This window comes from Anneissia japonica, unplaced genomic scaffold, assembly GCF_011630105.1.
Source record: "Anneissia japonica isolate Jap-2015-1 unplaced genomic scaffold, ASM1163010v1 scaffold287709_len1912824_cov184, whole genome shotgun sequence".
Lineage (NCBI taxonomy): Eukaryota > Metazoa > Echinodermata > Crinoidea > Comatulida > Comatulidae > Anneissia > Anneissia japonica.
This window is the reverse complement of record NW_022751466.1, coordinates 1,159,414-1,179,381: the sequence shown is the minus strand read 5'-3', so window position 1 is coordinate 1,179,381 and position 19,968 is coordinate 1,159,414. Positions and strand designations below refer to the sequence as shown.

At 35.1% G+C, this 19,968-nt stretch overlaps 4 protein-coding genes across 4 annotated transcripts in view; 3 read left to right on the top strand and 1 right to left on the bottom strand.

The window, feature by feature from the left end:
- The window catches only part of LOC117121628 (coactosin-like protein), a 7,143-nt gene extending 1,333 nt beyond the window's left edge, over positions 1-5,810 (top strand). The window contains exons 3-4 of the mRNA XM_033266868.1: positions 3,357-3,514; positions 4,100-5,810. Of these exons, the coding sequence (XP_033122759.1) occupies positions 3,357-3,514; positions 4,100-4,210 (269 nt within the window). The 3' untranslated portion in view covers positions 4,211-5,810. The remainder of the gene's footprint in view (positions 1-3,356; positions 3,515-4,099) is intronic.
- A 3,647-nt stretch (positions 5,811-9,457) lies between these two features.
- Positions 9,458-15,679, bottom strand: LOC117121697 (speriolin-like). The gene is made up of 3 exons (XM_033266982.1): positions 15,211-15,679; positions 13,131-14,405; positions 9,458-10,421 (listed from the first exon to the last, which is right to left on the bottom strand). Exons 1-2 carry the CDS (start codon positions 15,422-15,424, stop codon positions 13,537-13,539), a joined length of 1,083 nt encoding a protein of 360 aa, XP_033122873.1. The 5' UTR covers positions 15,425-15,679; the 3' UTR covers positions 9,458-10,421; positions 13,131-13,536.
- On the top strand, positions 10,418-13,119 carry LOC117121698. The gene has a single exon (XM_033266983.1). The coding sequence runs from the start codon at positions 10,567-10,569 to the stop codon at positions 11,470-11,472; it is 906 nt and encodes a 301-aa protein (XP_033122874.1). The 5' UTR covers positions 10,418-10,566; the 3' UTR covers positions 11,473-13,119.
- Positions 15,680-16,337: 658 nt separating the features above from the next.
- Positions 16,338-19,968, top strand: part of LOC117121693 (CRAL-TRIO domain-containing protein C3H8.02-like) — a 14,405-nt gene continuing 10,774 nt past the window's right edge. Inside the window, exon 1 of the mRNA XM_033266976.1 lies at positions 16,338-16,407. The gene's annotated coding sequence lies outside the window, so the exon portion shown is untranslated. The remainder of the gene's footprint in view (positions 16,408-19,968) is intronic.

Sequence of the window (19,968 nt, the reverse complement as noted above, 5' to 3'; positions counted from 1 at the left end):
ATGTAAAATATATATATATTATTATTATTATCATTATTAATATTTTGCCAACTAAGCGACTAGGCCAAGCTGTAATCCTTTGTATATTATATACCTGTATTTTCATCAGCCGGTCATATATGTCCATGGAGTGCCGTCCGATGACCTTTTCAAAGTCTACTTCAGCAATAATTCAATGAACTATTCTGAAAGAGATCCTGAGTCGCCCACTCCCATCCAACTTCTTCCTTTTTTCATTCCATCTTATTTGCATATTGCCACCATTGCATTCATATTGGTTATATTTGAAAACATACATCACGTTTAATTACAACAAAACGAAATTGTGTTAAAAACGATAATCTGATATCAGTAATTTACGCTAAATGTGAAACTGTTATATCTTTAGGAAGGACTTTGTATTTGTATGAATTATCCTGTAAATGTTTTTAAAGCTTAATCGATATAACTACACACAATTAGCAAACAATAGTTTAACCTTCCGTCATAATACTTCATTGTTAGCCTACGATGTTGGGTGCATTGTTAAAACGCATCTTATTTGAAAGATTCCTTTCAGCTTGGTCGAAGCTATTGTTTCGGATACGTCACCCGCGTTCCGAATCACTGTTGCTTTTTTAATAGGTCCATGCCTTTACTCTTTATTTTCCTAAGTACGGAGGTAGGCCTATACAATACTTTTCATCATGGAGGTTTAAAACTATATAGACCTACCTTCATGGTCATACTCGGACTATATTGCATGCAGGATGTTTCTGCATTTTTGCAGGTTGCATATTTCAACGGACCATCAAATATTTCATATTATTACGTGACTCTAATCTAAAACAAAAGTGAAATAGAGCGATTAAAATGCCATCAACCGACTGTTAAATTGTTGGTAGAGCATAAAACATCATCCATAGCTTTATAATATTAATAATAATAAAGATTTATAAAGAGCACATCTCCACCAATGGTGCTCAAATAAAAAAAATGAATTGTTATTTTTTAGTACGGGTTGTTTTCCTTCACGCTGATTGTACGATAACGGGACTAGTTTGGATTTCATCAGGATTAAAAAAAAAAAAAATATCCCCTTCTAACAAAAATATTGCTGGGGAGGCCGATCAGAAGCATGTGTGCCTTGGCCAACACGCATGTTTCGCACGCGCACGCACACTTAATACAATGGCTGTTCCTGTGGTTACAACTGTAATGCTTTTTTTTCTCAACCTGTGTAAAATTATGAAATGTTATATAAGTTCGGTTCGAGCCGTAGCAAAAAGAAGGATTGGAGAGTGACCCACCTTCTAGCTAGAATTCTAGACAGCCACATTTTCCATATAAGGTTATGGTATGTAAGTCGTTGCTAAAGCCACGGCGGTTAGCAGGCGATGTTTCCGGTATTCTCTTCCGGGTTCGCACACACGGCCACAACCAACAAATCATTCATTTCAAACACATTTCCGACGTTCTGTTCAGTATTTAATCTGTTTCGATTGTTGTACGCACATTTTCAGTAGTTTAATGAACTTTTAATTGTTCAAATTATTCGTTGAATCCCATTTCCTTCAACTGACCTTGCATTCCGTCAATGTTGTCTCAGTATTTAAATATTTGAGTATTTTTTTAAAGCCAAGATGCAAGGCCAACCTACCTGTTAATATTATACCGCCATGTTTACTTGATTCGTTCAATCACAGACCCTATATTTAAATCTTGGTCCACAAATCACCAAAATGATAAAATATAATGAACAAATTTAGTCATCATTTTTATTTATTTAATCGGTTTAAAATACTCAAAATAAAACACATTGTTGAAATGAAGATTTATATCTACTTGGTTTAAGAAAGAAGATTAAATAATAAGAAATAATAACTAATTAGTCAGTTTAATTAAAAACCATATATATATATATGTATGTATATATATATGTATACATACATATATATATAGGCTTATATATATGTATATATGTTTGTACATATATAAACACACACACACATATATATATATATGTATATATATATATATATATATATATATATATATATATATATTCATTCTCTGTGTAGCCTAGAAGGGCCGTTCAGAACAACTGAAATGTACGGTTGCTTAGGCATATAATAATCGGTTGGTTTAACATGCGTAAATTTTTTTCATTTGTGCAACTTAACATTAAACTTCAGATTGACTGACGAAGAGCCTGTACATTCAATTATATACCGACTCTCGTTGTGGGATTTCGTCGTATAGCCTGCTGAGATGTTTAGCTATTTTAATCCTTTTTTTTGGCCAAACGTTTTGTCAAACGTAACAGCTCATTCTTTTTTTGTAAAATGCTATTTCCATTATGACCTACCGAAACTCAACTCTGTTTTTGCATTCTTAACCTGGAACTTGAACCCAAAACCCTGCTGAGGACCATAACTGTATTCATGAGTACTGAACAGTACCAATAGAATGGATAATTTAGTGTAATAATGATACAAGGGCTTAACTAACTCGTTGCCATGGAAATTGGTAGGGATGGCTTACCATACTCTACGCACCGTATTTGGGTAATTTGTATCTGTCATTTAAGCAGCGGGCATAATACTCCGAAATCAGGGTAAATGAAATAGGGTAAAAGGCATTAAAATCTTGAAAAACATATAAGAGAAATCTGGCGTAAATCTGTAGGCCCTACGTAACGTTCATAGCGAATTTGGTGCTCTCCCTTCAATAGGGAGAGGAGAGGTTGGAGTGTTGACTTGATGAAAACGAAATTTGCTTTTCACTCGCTTGCGGCGCTCCAAACGATATACTTAGTTAATGTAAACAAATCTATGATTGATACAAAGGGAATCAGTGATTCATTTTTCAGAAAAGAATTTCTTATAGGGTGTATATTGTGAAGAAAGATTTACATCTGGCATGCTTTGGCCGTACCTAAAGCTTGTACTTGATGATGATGCTATATTTTATCTAAGTTTATATAGATACCTGTGTAGGAATTTTGTCAGTTGGCTGCACTACTAGAATATTTCTAAGGAAGCGGAACAGTGCACATTCTGTGTCCTTGATTGTATTTCATTGCAATGATCAAGCAAACGTGTTTTGTGACGTTAATTATTATGGAACTTTCGGTTTGCGCGATGATATAAGTCTACAACAGATTCACTCATCCGTGACCACAATATGTTTTTTTCACAACGTACATATTCGGGTCAAATTGCGTCCTATAATCCTAGCAACGACGAGAACTCAACGTTCTCGCATGCGCAGATGATTTGTTATTCACGTCATTACGTCTGACTCTCGTAGTGTAAAGCTCCATGTAATAGAAATAAATGTTTAATAAAATCATTATGATGTTATTTTATTTTCAGATGACGAACGAGCTTTTGTGTACCTTAGGCTCGAAACTGGTGATGAGATGAGTAGACGTGCCAAGTTTGCCTTTATTACATGGATAGGACCAGAGGTTAGCCCCATAAAAAAAGCAAAAGTGAGCACAGACAAGGCATTCGTAAAGCAAGCAATTCGCGTAAGTAGATGGCGTACATTTTTATTACATTTTCTTTCACATCATTCAAGTTCAATTAACTAAACTTAATAATAATAATAATAATGATAATGATAAAAAAACAAATAATAATAATAATAATAATAATAATAATAATAATAATAATAATAATAATAATAATATATTTCTTTTGATATAGTGCAAAATGCAAAAAACATCTATGCGCTTTACATTAAATGCAAACGCCGGATCAGAATTAAAAGAAAAGATTATAAAATGAGCAATTTTATAATTTTTTTCTTCTTCCATTTAAAAAAAAATTTAACTTACCAATCTGAAGTTCAATATGTCTATGTTCATGTTATAAAATACACTTCCAAAGATCTGTCATTATATTAATCAAGTCTGTGAAATACTGAGCCCCTGAGATTAAAAGTAAAATAACAAGTTTTCGAAATCACACAACGTAAGCGATATAAGCTGTTTAGGCCTACCGTGTGCATAGGTATTGAGCCTTTCCGCGCTAAGCTTCATCATCTGGAAGTTTCACAAAATGACAGCGTGAAATATACTATTTTAATGTTTTGTTGGGTTTTTTTTTTCCAGGAGTTTGCAACGGAATTTATGATAGATACCCATGTGGACATGAACTACACGAATATCGAACAAGCAGTCATTAAATCTAGTGGCGCTAACTACGGAACCGGTGTCCGGTAAAACTAAGACTCACAAAACTCACAGTTCCCTTCCACAGTTTAAAAAGTTTCAAATTATTTCATCAGTGTTTATGGGCATTGCTAGAATTTGGCTTTGTCGTTGTTAATCATGTAGATAATAAACTCCCGTTTATGTTTTTTTTTGTGTAGAAATTGTTAATTCATTATACTGTATCAATCTATCAGATACCAAATCTGCATATACGTAATCGCAGATGGGTCATTTGTTTTTATTTCGTGTGTAAGGTTTCGTACTGCGATTTATTTAGTGCGCATGCTTGGGTCAGGGAAAGTCACTCAATTATTTTATGTCATCTGTGTCTGGCCTATATTTTTTGTCATTAGACTAGATATTTTAGATTAATATTTTTCAGATTGTACATAAGATTTGCTAATGATAATGAAAAGCTAATTTGTTATGTTAATGTAATTAAATTCTAAAAATACATACTGTGATATGGACAGAATTACTACGGTACCATATATTTGATAGTTTGTAAAATCAATTCGTTTCCTAAAATTCTAATGGCAAAATATTAAGATAGCATTCGTTTAAACTGCTCATTTTACTGTTCTAATGTGATTGATTCGTTGCTTTGGTTTATAATGTATAAAATATAATCGTAAGAGGTTTGTTTGAAAACCCAGATAATGTCAACATGTGCAAATAACGAGCAGCCAATTTACAGACCAAATATATAGACCAAATACTGTTGCCCAGCTAATGGGTCTCTGTTTGTATTATTGGCTGTATTGTTTAAGATAAGCACATCGGTGGAATATTGCCGAATGTCTGTTATTCAATGTCTTTATTTTCATTATTGTACAGAGGAAGAACATGTCTAATGTTTCGATCATAATTCAAAACAGTAGTGGTACCAACAATTTTGCGTCCAAGGCACAGCCGACAGGGGCTATTTCACCTCCGGCCCTACCATGGTTGAAGCTAATCAAGATCAGGCACCTGTGCGGAAGTGGCACTCGCATACTGTAAAAATACTTTGTCTAAGTAGTGTTTCCTTAAAGGGGGCCGAGACTTTCCCATAAGAGTGTGCCGATCCTGGATCCCTGCTGGCGCCGCCACTGTATCGAAATTGTCTTCTTCTTTTACTGACTTTTCAAAGTATTTCTTGGTGTGGCGGTTTTTGCCACCGAATCGTCTCATTTGTTGAAAGTTGTGAGATGACGTCACGATGTTTCGATTCCGAAAAAAAGTTTAAAAAAAATAAATACACCATTAGGCCGATAATATTAATTTAACGTATACTATCCGTATTTATTGTGATTATAGACGGTGCGATTAAGAATTAGCAATAAACCTTATAGTACACATTGATAATTTTGGCTTTAATTTTGTGTTTAATAGTTCTATACTGCTCATTGACTCATTGTATGGCTTGGTGTGGCGGTTTTTGCCACTGAATCTTCTCATTTGTTGAAAGTTATGAGATGACGTCACGATGTTTTGATTCCGAACCAAGTGTAAAAAAAATCAATACACCATTAGGCTGATAGTATTAAGTTAACGTAACTATCCGTATTTATTGTGATTATAGACGGTGCGATTAAGATTTAGCAATAAACCTTATACACATTGATAATTTTGGCTTTAATTTTGTGTTTAATAGTTCTGAACTGCTCATTGTCGTTTATAGTAATAATACAAGACATTCCGGTCGTGTAACGGTGTAATTAATGCCCATTTGCATACTTAAAGCCTGAAAATATCTTATTTTCCAAGTAGATATTTTCTAAATATGTCAGAAATTTCGGTTAAAAAATATGCAGTTAGTGCCTTGTTTTTTTTTCCAAATCAGGGGCAGCATTTACGCCGATACCATTTCTTGGGTAACATGTACATCAGTTACAGAAACAATCTGGAAGGTTTGATAATAATGACTAGTTAAAGAATAAATACAGTTAAACACAATCAAAGCTTTTCATAAATACAGTATAATACATTACGACCATTTGAATCCCCTGGCCGGGCATGCAGGCTAAGACAACTAGTTGCTTCAGATGCAGGGTACCCCTACTTGTTGCTAGTCCTTGGACCTTCGTGCTTTTTCTTGCCACACAAAGTGCTAAGTACCCGCCACTATAATTAATATTCCTCCAAGTACAATCCCTAACAAAAACCAACAGAGTATGCTTTCATGAGTCATAGACCGAAGTAAATCACAGGTAATAAGAATTAAAAAATAAAAATATTAAAAATGAAATGAGTACAATAAATACCTTAATGCCCTAAGTCCGAACATGATCAAAAAGACGAGTTTCCTAAGGCATTAAACTGTAGAAATAAGTAATGGAAGAATTTCGTAATCGAGCAGATGGGAAAGAGTCATCACCGATACGCTTATGGAACACTGGGCTAACGTGATGTATGGCGGAGGAAAATCAAGTTGATTGTAAATTGTACGTTGTTTAAATTTAGATACGCACTTTTTTTACTATAGTAATAGTGAGCTATTGGATTGTTTATTTCTACATAAAAAAAAATCTTTCCCCACATTAAAAAATAATATCTTTAAGCCAATCTAGAAAGGCACATTCCTATAATTAACTCGCCTATTCTTAAAATCAAACACTGTTATTGCGCTACTCCAACGGATGCCGCATACATTCAGGAGTTTCATAATATACCTAAGGACCAGAATTAACTGTATTTTCACAATCCATCTATAGGCTTATAACCATACAATGCCATTTTTCCATTTATAATAATTTTATTTATTTTTAAAATTGATTTATACATGCATAAAATATGGACCTCATTGCCCACTGAAAATGTATGATAGTTTAAATATGATTAATCGCTTCTTATTTCTTTGTGTTTGAATTCATTAACAATTGGACAATGAAGTCATCAATTCTGTGTTGATACGTCACCAATCTTAACATTTATTTTACTTAACATACTATTTCTTTTAAGTTTGCATGGCGAGTATCAATAATAAAATAAATAAACTTTCGGTACACATGTGTAAAATTATGGTTTTTGACGTGAACCACTGGTTTCCGTACACCATGTGTAAAATTATGGTTTTTGACGTGAACCACTGGTTTCCGTACATCATGTGTAAAATTATGGTTTTTGACGTGAATCACTGGTTTCTGTACACATGTGTAAAATTATGGTTTTTGACGTGAACCACTGGTTTCCGTACACCATGTGTAAAATTATGGTTTTTGACGTGAACCACTGGTTTCCGTACATCATGTGTAAAATTATGGTTTTTGACGTGAATCACTGGTTTCTGTACACCATGTGTAAAATTATTGTTTTTGACGTGAACCAATGGTTTCCGTACACCATGTGTAAAATTATGTTTTTGACATGAACCACTGGTTTCCGTACACCATGTGTAAAATTATTGTTTTTGACGTGAACCACTGGTTTCCGTACACCATGTGTAAAATTATTGTTTTTGACTTGAACCACTGGTTTCCGTACCATGTGTAAAATTATTGTTTTTGACGTGAACTACTGGTTTCCGTACACCATGTGTAAAATTATGGTTTTTGAGGTAAAAACCACTGGTAGGTTGTCTCGCTGTTTCAGTGAGATTGTTCTGACCATCATCAGCCTATTCGTTCATGTTTACTTCACCAAAAGGGGGCTATTCAAACCATCAAGTCACCGTATTTTTAATCACTGAACCAATTGAATTCGTTCTTGCAATTACGCCACCTTACTTTCATTTTCTATACCCACTCACACCGCCCTCTCATTCGATTGCCGCCATTTTTTCGTATTTATTGGAGGTTGAAATGTTAACGGTTTACACATATCAATATTCAACCATTCAATATTTTTTTTATTTCAAACACAACAGCAAGGTAAAAACACAATCAAACAATCGAGAAATACAAAACATATACAATTCATGAAAGGGATTGTTTAAAACATTTAAAAAAAAAAAAATGCATGTAGACCTATAACTTGTTTAGAGAATATTTATTGTATATATTATTATTATTATTATTATTATTATTATTATTATTATTATTATTATTATTATTATTATTATTATTGTTATTAACATCCAACAAATATCACAAAAGAAACAAGATATATACTGTACATATAAACACAGTAGAACCCCTCCTTTGGCACGCCCCTATTAAGGGGACACCCCTATTAAAGTGACACTTTTTCTGTCACAAAATGAGGGAAGTATCTCAATACTACGGCCACCCAACCCATGAGGGGACACTTGATTAGTCCCGAGGGTGTCTCTTAATAGGTTTTTCTGCATTTACCTTTACTGTTTAATTTTTTAACTCAACATAGATTACGTTAGACTATACAGTAGAACCCTCCTTACAGTACAGTAGAACACTGCAAAACGAGAGAAAATATATATTTTAACACGTATAACCCTACTCACGGTCCCCCAAAGTGTCCCCTTAATAGGGTTCTGTTATATCTTTTTATATTATTAGCAATTTTTTGGGAATGTCCAGTAATATTTTGGTAGGCAAAGAGAGAGTGGAGCCGTCGACATAATTCGTTATGCGTTTAATTGGCTATTTTACTCATTGAATGAATGGTGATGATAGGAACGTATTTGAAGTGAGCCGCCATCATTGGCTGGTTATTATTAAACCATTACGTCACCTTGTATACTAATCACCATTACGTCATACAGGAAAAACCAACACAGGAATTATTGAACAATACAAAAGAAAGACAGCAGCAATTTTAAGACTAACTTGTATAAAATTTAATCTAGCTTTCGTCCACACAGTGGACTTCACCAGGAGACAAAAATGGGATAAGTATTATCTATACAATGTGATAACGAGAGGAGGGCCTACAACAACAAAGTATGCAAATGTGGTAGACAAAGCATCTACTAGTCTGTAGAAATAATCAACCCTATTACTATATTAAAAGTACAGAAGATCAATATAAAAATCTGTTGGAAATATAGCATATAAGCCCACGGCTATGCTGAAGTCATTATGGTAAAAAACAATAACATCAAAACAAAAAATATAAAATATAAGCTCAATACATTCCAGAGGATAAAATGGTAATACCACTAAGCTAAAAAATAAACTGATTGAAAAATATCTTCCTAGGTAAATAAATATTATTTATAAAGGTTTTAATTAAATAATTATAGTGTTACTAAAACTAGTAATAGTAGTGATATATGTAATAGTAATATCAGTAATGATAATAATAATAGCAATNNNTTCCCACCCCCCCCCCCCCCCAAGGTTGAGAGTCCGAGCCACAACACAACCGTTGTGCCAACCCGTTCATTATATTTTTTTGGAAAATAAAACTTATTTTTAAAAATTAATAAGGATATTATAGATATTTAGCACGACATACACTAACAAATGCATAGCATGACATCATACCCTGAAAATAATATAACCGTAACATCATGTCTATTATATCGTATACACACCTTTTTGTTTCAATGACAAACACCATATTGGCCTACTGATATCATTTCTTTTGTTACCGGTACGTCCTAGACATTTAATTATTTCTATTGTTTTAATTTACACACAATAGTGGCGTTCTTGCTACCTTTTAGAATTCCGCCATACATCAATGTTTTCCTATTTGGAGGTTGAAGACTAAAATTTGAATTGAAAAAAAAATGCAGAAGTTGCTAATTTTAAAGATGACTTTCAATTGAAAAACAGATTAAAACGATTCAATTCTCGTTAACTGACTTAAACCAGTTTCAAAGGAAAGCTGTCTTGTACTATTTTAAACTTAAATATAACACCCACATATAAACATTAAGAGGACACAAATTTGGTCCCGAATAAGGTGTCTCCTTAATAAGGGTTCTGCTATAACTTTTTAAATTTTTAGCAATCTTTCGGGAATGTCCAGAAATAATTATTTTAGTAGGCGAAACAGAGAGATTGGAGTCTTCAACATAATGTTCGTTAGAATGTAATTGGTTACTATCAGTATGAGTGATGATGGATAAATTGTAGTGAGCCCTCATGCATTGGTTAGGTTATTATTAAATTATTACGTCACCTCATAAAATAATCACCATTACGTCATACCGGAAAAACCAACACAAATTGTACATTTTGAAATTATCAGGCTGTAGTCAAAAGACATGGAATTTATACCGTGTTTAAGATGGAAAAGTTAGTATTACTGATCGCACATGTAAGGCCCTTTTCTTTGATTCGAAGATTTTGAAAATTGTTCCGGTGGGTTCCTGAAAACAAAAAAATTAAAAGATTATTGAAGTGAGTCCTCATCGGCTGCACTTTATGAGTTAATAATAGAAAATGACGTAATCCTGGAAAAACCAGAAAATGGTGGGCTATAAAAAGACGGCGGGAATTTTAAAGTAGTCAAAGATGGACAAGTCAGTACTTGAGATAGCACGTAGTGCTCTTTTGTCTTTAATTAAAGACTATGAAAGCCAACATCGCTGTAAAGTAAGCGACACTGACATGAACAGCATAATAGTAAGCTTGTCTGCATCATACAATGATTACAGATTGAAACGTGGCATCACTGAGAACCTGGACGATCCAAGGTATCAAGCAGCCTACTTGTTCACCTACTTCCCTGCTCTTTGCCATGGCGTACAAAGTGGAATTGAACTTCTTGATGGTAGAATGCGTCACAGTTTCGGTTCCATTATGTTGCAAATCGCCGACAGAAGACAGAACAGCCTGAATGTGTGTGCTATTGGAGGTGGTCCTGGAACTGATGTGCTTGGCCTACATATGTATATCCAGGATTTTTTAAGAGATGACGGAATTTATCAAGATGTGTTTCTTAATGCTACGGTTGTTGACAAACATGCAGAATGGAGATCAGCTTGGGAGGCCGTTCAGAGGCATCTGAATCCTATCGATTCACAACAAATCATCATGAATTATATTGCTCATGATATTACGAATCAGAATATATCAAGTCAGGTGTTATCTAGTGTCAAGAAAGCGGATATTATACTAATGTTCAAGTTCGTAAGCGCCGTCAAAGGCCTACAAGGCTTCAAGTACAACCTCACCCGTCTGCTTCGTGAGGCGTCCTCAAATACGTACATATTCTATGGGGATAATCTCCAGGGCGGAAATTCGGAAATTTTTAAAGACATCGCCTATGACGCCGGATATGAATACATTGCCTCTGATGAGGCAGAAAAGCTTAAAATTCCAGATAGAAGTGATTATCTCGTTGATTTAGAGGAAACGTATGATAGAAGATACCAGCAAAATTTAAGCATGTGCTTTATCATAATGAAGAAGAACTAGCACAATGTCGTAGCTTACTATGAAGTATCCCACTATGAACCTAGAATGAGGACAACAATTGATATGATCATGGATGAAAGAAACATTGTTTTATTGTTTCTTTCCTCCATATGATTAATTCTAATTGATATTGGTGCCGAATACGCTAAATCAACTGTTTGAGAGTTAGTTACTAAAATGGCCGTCCGGCCGTGAGTATAGGGCCTACACTCACTGATCAATAGGCCTACACGTTGCTTTTTTAAAGACTCGTTTTACCGCATTATTTAGGCTGTCTAAGACAGAAAGATCAACATCAAACGTTCTATTTGTTTGAGTTGCAACTCATTTAACAATTCCTTGAAGTGTTCGTCCTGTAGTGTCAGGGATTCTGTTCATAATTCGACCGAATTTATACAGTCGAAACCAAATTCGCTGGATGATACTCAAAAGCCGCCAAGCGTGATTACAATTTCTGTAGCTTCCTGGGATTATTACCACGCTGTGTTTAATAATGCACCCAGGATGAGGACATGAACTATTATTATGATTTATTCAGTTCACATTGGTGCCGATTACAGCTAAATAAAACAGTTTGAGAAACAAGTAGTATGACATGAGTTAAGGATACTGACAACGGCCGTGAATGTTCTCTCACTGATGAATTATACCGTGTTGCAATGGACTGACCACTGGACGATCGGACAATATTTTTTACATGCTATACACGGAAATTCATACAGAGTAAGGCTATACAAAGACCATTATGCTTAAAAAGGAAGCCACTAAAGACAACAGAGCTGTTTAGATGTATAAATCGATGATCGTCGAGGAAGGCCTGGATAACTCGGTTGAAGCCTGGTTGAGGTAAATGCGCTATACAAGTACACAGCCATTACCATGTTACATCCGGTTTTTCAAACACCGCTCTAGCGGCTATTTTACATTTAAAATTTTCTTACGGATTGTACAAACTACTTAGGCCTACGCTCGAGATTTTGTTGTACCATATAAAATACTAGAGATACTTATTTGCGTATAGGCTCCGTCAGTGATTCGTTTACACTAGGCCTATATGAGCACAGTTCGGCAATTGTCTCCATTTCATTTGTGCACGATATAGTATAAATTAGTTTTTGAATAAAAATATTATCACCAACAAAATTCCATAGCGTGTCTAACTGGTGCTCCTCCTTTATGGGATTACATAAAAGGTTCACTACTAGTTTATTATACCATGTAGGAAATGTATTAAATTCCTCAATGATTATATTAACACGATTGATTGTAATATAGGACATACGGTACCGATTACAGGCCGCATATACTTTGTGACTTTTCCCGCGGCCACATCCAACAATTGCCGCTCCAGACCAAGCACTCAGTAGGACGGTAATTAAAATATTCAATATACAGGAGTTTGTCCTGCGGTCTGTATACTGCAGCATGTAAATAAGGCAAGGAAAAATGTTGCCCGTGTGCAGAACTGGCTGATTAGCCCTCGTGAACCGCCCACAATTTGTCGCGGTCACCGCGTTGTAAAACGCACCGTGCCTGTCATCTGTACTCTGTAGTTTCTGTTAATTTCGTTGTGAATTTAGTGAATTTCAATTTTGTTACATTGTAATTTCAAAAAGACAAATATATTTGATTTCAATTCTGATCAAACTTATGCTTACCATCATTATGTGGAGCCCATTATTAAGATACTTTAGGAGGTGTCGACATTTCGTAACTTGCAATGTACTTGTTACGAAATGTCAGCAACAGAGTTGTGGTTACGAAATGTTCTAAAAGATGCAAGCGCTATGTGTTTACGTACCATCACGCGCACCGGGCCAAAGATAAGTACGTCTTTATGCGAGAGAAAAAATAAGTAACATCGACATTCAGGAGAATTTTTATGTGTCTGTCAGGCTTCGATGTAGAAGTAATTCTTGTCTTCTTTGGAATTAACAGAAAATAACATACACATTACACTAGCTAGCCTCTTTATACTAAATATTTTAGCCATATTAACGCACAATCATTAATTAATGTAACTTATAACCAGTAAATATGATATAAAATTGAGTAGCATGTTCGCTAGAATACAAACAGTTGAAGTTTATCAGCACTCGACATCGCTTTTAGGCAAGACAGAAAGATCAACATATCGATACGTTCTATTTGTTCGAGCTGCAAACCACTCAATAATTCATTGAAGTTTTCTCCATCCAAAAAGGGTTCTGTAGTTTCAGGGCTTCTGTTCATAATATTAAGTCGACCGAATTTATTAACAGTTGAAACCAAGCGCGCCGGGTGATATTCAATATCAAAACCATGCGGGCTTAAGAAAGTTACTAATTTCCGAAGTCTTTCTATGAAATGATGTCGCAACTCCAAATCACCATCCGCTTCAATGTCTAGCAATGTCGCCATAGTAAGTAATGAATAACCGTAGAAACGTCTTCTAAAGTGTTGGTCGCTAGTTGGCCTGAACACGTACGACACAATACGACGATCAAGTTGAAAAGCAATTTCACCCAGTATTCTAGACTTTAATTCTCTCTGGCGCACAATTGAAGACATGTAAATCTGGTCTGAGGTAGAGGAACCGACGCCTGACGTATTTGAGGGTGGAGGGTGCGAGTCATAAAGCTGAAGACTAGGCAGGCTAGCGTCAATTGACGTTGATTCTCCGGTTTGCCTGCGTGGATCACTGTAAACATTATGTTGTTCAGACTTCTGGGCGTTCTTTTTTGGAGTGGAATGCATTTTCGGTATAAATTGTTGGTACGATGAACCAGCTGGAAATGACGGGGGATCACATGACGTTTGCTCAAGGTTGATGATTGGCTGAGGAAGTGTACACTCACACGATATGTCTTCTTGCTTCCTAGATTTTCCACAACAATTTTCAAAACCATTCGTTGGTATATTCTTTTGAGGGCAACATGATTTATCAGTGTCTTCTAAATAAATAAATAAAAAAAAAAAAAAACCAGAAATAAGTCTACTGATAAACGTTTTACATGAGCCACATTTGTGCGATATAAAATCGCCAGATAGCGGTGAAAGTAGAATAAGAAGAGATGGCCTAGATCACGTTATATGTTATATTACAAACACTGTAGTCACTATTGTACTACTAATGTTCGAGGATGATGGTGATAATGATGATGATGATAATGATGATGTTGTTGTTGTTGATGATGATGATGATGATGATGATGATGATGATGTTGGTGATGGTGATAATGACGACTTTGATGATGATAATAATTAACAATAATAATAATAATTGAGTAAATTGTTGTCGTACGCCTTGGCCAGTCATAAGTGCCATGAATATTTATATAAGGAACGTCTAAGTATAAGGCCCTATAAAAAATATTATTAGTTTATCACCCTATCTGGGCAGGAAAAGTGATGAGGGAGGGAGGCTTTTTTTATTTATTTTTTATTTTGCTAAAGCCAAATATAACCCTTGGTTTGTTTGCTGGTGCATTGATATTCAAAGTAAAACAAGATTTAGATAATGCAAACAATATTTACTAACTATTTAATAAAATAAATTAAAAAAAATAAATAAATAAAATTAAAAATATCAATTTTTCAAAATATTTTTTTTTTTTCAATTTTTTTTTTTTTTTCAAAAAAATTTTTTTTTCACAATTTTTTTTTCTAGTACCATAGAAGGCATGCGCGCGAGGGTGATAAACTAATAATTTTTTTTATTGGGCCTAAGACTAAGACCGTACGTATTCCTGCTCTTACCACATGAAATCTGTAAGCGTTTGCCTGAAATCCAACTTGAAAGTATACTGATTAATGTTGCAGATTTTAAGTCCGAATTTTCTTTTAGCAACGCCAATTGTGATCTGAGACAGCGATTCTCCTCTTCTAGTAAATTGTTTGTATCGTTTAGCTTTCCTGAAATATATCCACTACTTTTTACATCTCTATTGCTTGTATATGACGCCATTTGCATCACATTTTTCTCCTCATCCAGCGCAATCTATGCTGATGTAACAAGTCGATGGTATTGAAAACATGTATCCTAGCGACAAACCTGTGCGCGTCATTTGCACGTATGCGTTTCCACAGAGCATGGTTCTGCTGTGCGTGCGTGCGTGTCCAACTCTGTGCGTGTCCAGTGTGCGTGTCATTCGCAGGACGCCACCAATGATATCCCGTGCTATTGGTGGCGTCCTGCCTATATCGATAAAAATTACTAATTATTTACCAGCACTTTATTTAACGAAGACCGTTTCAACTAAAAATGTCCATGTATTAAGTTTTTATGACAATTTAAAAAACATGAACATTTGGAGATGAAGGCGTAACATGTGTCGTCAGTGCTTTACAACCTGAATATTAATAGTTGATGAGAATACTTATGTACATTATTTAGAGAGAATGAATACATGAATAAGGATATGAAGAATATTAATAAACTGGCTTAGATAAAACTGGTATCAAATTTTAAATGTCAGAATACAATAGATAACAAGTGTAACTGCCTAGTTAGACTTTGGTCTATATTAGATATAGCACGGAATTAAACTCAGTTTTATGACAATTTAAAAAACATGAACATTTGGAGATGAAGGCGTAACATGTGTCGTCAGTGCTTTATAACCTGAATATTAATAGTTGATGAGAATACTTATGTACATTATTTAGAGAGAATGAATACATGAATAAGGATATGAAGAATATTAATAAACTGGCTTAGATAAACTGATATCAAATTTTAAATGTCAGAATACAATAGATAACAAGTGTAACTGTCTAGTTAGACTTTGGTCTATATTAGATATAGCACGGAATTAAACTCAGTTGAATTAGTGATCAATTATTAACTAAATGGATATAATCTTGATATTCATCTCCAAACAAAACTCTCCATTGCCATCTCGCACAAGGAACACGCTGCGCCATACAGATAAATACATCCAAAAAACAAGATCGGTGAGTTTTTAATTATTTTTCTTTATAGGTCTAGTGTCAAAAGCAAAACATAGCGATTGATGACTACTGTAATAATTAAAACACAGACGTACGGTGTGTAATCGCATATAATTAAGTTTTTATCTTTTTACTGAAAAACATGTGTATATCAGTATAGCTTCATCTACGTGGTACCGCAAGCATTTAATTTATAACTTTATTGTAACCATTGATGTGCCCATGTAAGGAGTTAGTATAACAAACTTATACTAATGCTGTAAAATGTAAAATGTAACACACGTACTTCAAGAGCCGTAAATATATTAACAACGTTTATTATAAATATCCACCAATTCGTTTCTTCATACAAATATTCATTCACTCGTGACCTTGATCAAAAAATATTTTTTCTTCATCAGTCTATAGAAAATCCATTAAAACATAGATTATATAAAAATTATTATTCGGTGCATGTTCTACACTGGAGTATGCTGCTGTTTGTACTACACAACACACCGTACATACAATATTAAAATGAATTGATTTAGACCAAAAAGGTGCCCTCCGAATAGAAGTATTCCCCCTAATAATAAGAGTTTACCCTCGCTTCGCGTTTGTAACCTTAAAGGTGCATTACCGAATCCGAATTTTCAGATCGGAAAGCCTACAAGAACCGCTCAGAAAATAGAATCAGTGTGTAAGAATAGGGACACCGGCGTTCAGCGCATCGGAAATACGCGGTTTAATTTAGGTTCGGCGGATCCTACTTTTTTCTTGTTTTTGTTTGTTTTTCTTTAGAACCAGAATTTATATAGCGCCTATCACTATCCGCAGATTATACAAAGGCAATTATACAAGGCACTGGCATCATTATTTCTCTGGTCACTGGATACTGAGTTGGCAGACCGCACATTGTGCAACTTTCTCTGGTCCCTGGGGAGTATCCCCGGTCACTGCTGCTTCTTGTACGCGCACGACCCATACATTCAATGATATACCATCCTACCAGGAATCCAGTTATACTTGGGTGGAGAGAGGCAAACATAGGCTAAGTAAAGTGCCTTGCCCAAGGACACATGCAATGCGACGAGCGTCGGTCTCGAACTCTCGACGACGGCCTCACGTTCAGGTCCAACACCTCACACACTGTACCACACGCTCCCAGTGGCGTAAAGCCGGTTTTCCACTAGGCGAATTTATTCGCGCGAATCAGAGCGTCGGTTCGCTTCCTGAGCTCTGATTGGTTGCCTATTTTTTCGCTTCGATAGAAGCCCCGATAAAAATGTGAATGCACATGTACATGAGCCGACGCTTTCCATTCGCGCGAATAAATTCGCCAAGTGGAAAAACAGGCTTAACGCTTGGGGCCGTGGGCCCTGGGGCTTTCTGGGACTGGGAGCCTTTTTGGAGTCTCGGTCGCCAAATCCGTTGTGGGATAGATGTGTTCGTTTTTTAATTAGGCCTAATTTGTCAATTTATTCTAAATGTTTTTTAAGGACGAAAATAAATGATAGTATCAGTGGCGGATCTGAGGAATTTGAAAATTTAAGTAATGATTATGGAACTGTAAATGGCCGGAAATGGTACTCACAGTCTTAATTTAAATATAATTTTCTTTTGATCTTTATTTAAAAAAAAAAGTTTGATAAATTGATAGGGGGCCCTTTAATCCGTCACTGGATGATATATGTCGTATAAGACGCCGGAGTTCAGTATAATTGGAAGCGCCGTCCGAATTTCGAATTTGATTCGGGAGTCTCGCTCCCTCCGCCAGCAAAAATGTTTACAGGCCCACCCAACGCTCAAAAACAGTGCCGCCGTTGTATCCTCTTTTAATGTGTGTGTTACATATTTCAAGCTGGAAATATAAATTATGGATACGAGGACGCCTATTCAATTTAAATCATCTGTCCAATATTAATCATTCACAATGATGACATCATCATTCCTGATGATGACATAATTAATGTCGAAATATCGAATCCCGACACGATGGCGTGCATTTCGACACTTGGAGTATGTATTATACTATCTTATCTGATATTAATCAGTGGACCTTTGGGTTTCACAATGATACGTTTTTGCAATAGTACCGTACGGAGCATGAATAGGTCTATTGCATTATTTATTGCTCGTCGTTTGATGCAATATAAGCCTACGTTGTTGAATTATATTCGTACTAGATTTGTTTGTGGGTATAAAAAGACATATAAATTAACTGTACACAGCTATAATAATAAGAATAATAGAAATAATAATAAAAGTATTATCATATCTGAGTAAAAACGTTTAATTTGAGCCTTGGTGTACTGCATGCAATTGACCATTAATGCATTATTGATACACATTGACAGTGTACCAGCGTTTTGGGATCTCGTTGGACTTCGAACCTGACAGAAGCCTGGAGATTGATTTTGGGTGCTCGCTGATGATGATGTAAATGATCATAAATTATACACACATCGAAACAAATAAGTTTGGGACTATTTACTTCGTACAGTACCGTACTAATCTTCGAATAAGTGCCGCTCTCCAATAAGCGCCGCGGCGCTTAATCAAGAGTACATAATTATTATGTGTGTAAACACTTTAAGAAACAGGGTTTTAAATATACAATGTAGGCCTATGCCTTGTTCAAATGCATAAATAAAACAATGAAGACATAAACATATACAGAAATATATTTATAAACGTTTATTTACAATAATGTTTGGCCTATGATAGGGCTACGATACCTGAGATAGATAGCATGGGAAAAACGGGCATGGAAAGCACCACTCTCGAATAAGCGCCACACTGAAGCCTCCAAAAATCTTAAAAGCGCCTCGGCGCTCATTCGAGGACTTACGGTATATCTTTAGTTCCATCCAACATCAGAGTTTGTTGAAAACAAGAAGCTGTATTCAAATATCTTAGCGAATCAGTATGTATCTGGAACCCTAGAGGAGTTTGTGGGGCGAGGGAAAAAGAAAATTCACCCAGATAATTATCTTTCCCCCTATTCTTCCATAATATCTTCCCCATAAAATCATAGGTCTATCATCAATCGCTTTAGTGAAGTCGACGCAGAGCCTTATCACGATTAATACAAGACATTTAACAAACGCCTTATTCTTGAAATAAAGATGCTGTGCAATTTAAATACCAAAAACATTGATACATTACTTACTGGTGTTCTGATTTCAAAAATTATGAATAAATTGTTTAGTGTTGTGATTAAAAAAAAAAAATTATAAATAAATTGTTCCATCCCCTAACATTATATATTTTCCGACACTCCCTTCCCCCACCAACATTTCAGATGCTGTTTGGACTACTGTCTTGGCTTTATGGCACTATATTACTTGCATACCTGTAATTCCGCTTTCAGTGAATTGCACATGTCACAATGCCATTGAACGTATCTCAATATATTCAGCCATCAGAATTTGAATTCCTCCAGAAGTCGAAATTTGTGAAATTCGAATATTGTTATAGTGACTGCATTAAGCTTTCAAAACAATCTGATAGTACTACGTTGAAAACAAACTGAATAAATATACTTTTATAGCTTTTATTTAGTATCTGTATATAATTGAAGAA

Excerpts from the sequence above, each read along its gene's own strand:
- LOC117121698 (XM_033266983.1), top strand. The coding sequence starts at position 10,567 with ATGGACAAGTCAGTACTTGAGATAGCACGTAGTGCTCTTTTGTCTTTA.
- LOC117121697 (XM_033266982.1), bottom strand. The coding sequence starts at position 15,424 with ATGCAAATGGCGTCATATACAAGCAATAGAGATGTAAAAAGTAGTGGA. Across the intron at positions 14,406-15,210 it reads ACGCTTACAGATTTCATGTG|AAGACACTGATAAATCATGT; the intron begins GTAAGAGCAGGA and ends TTATTTATTTAG.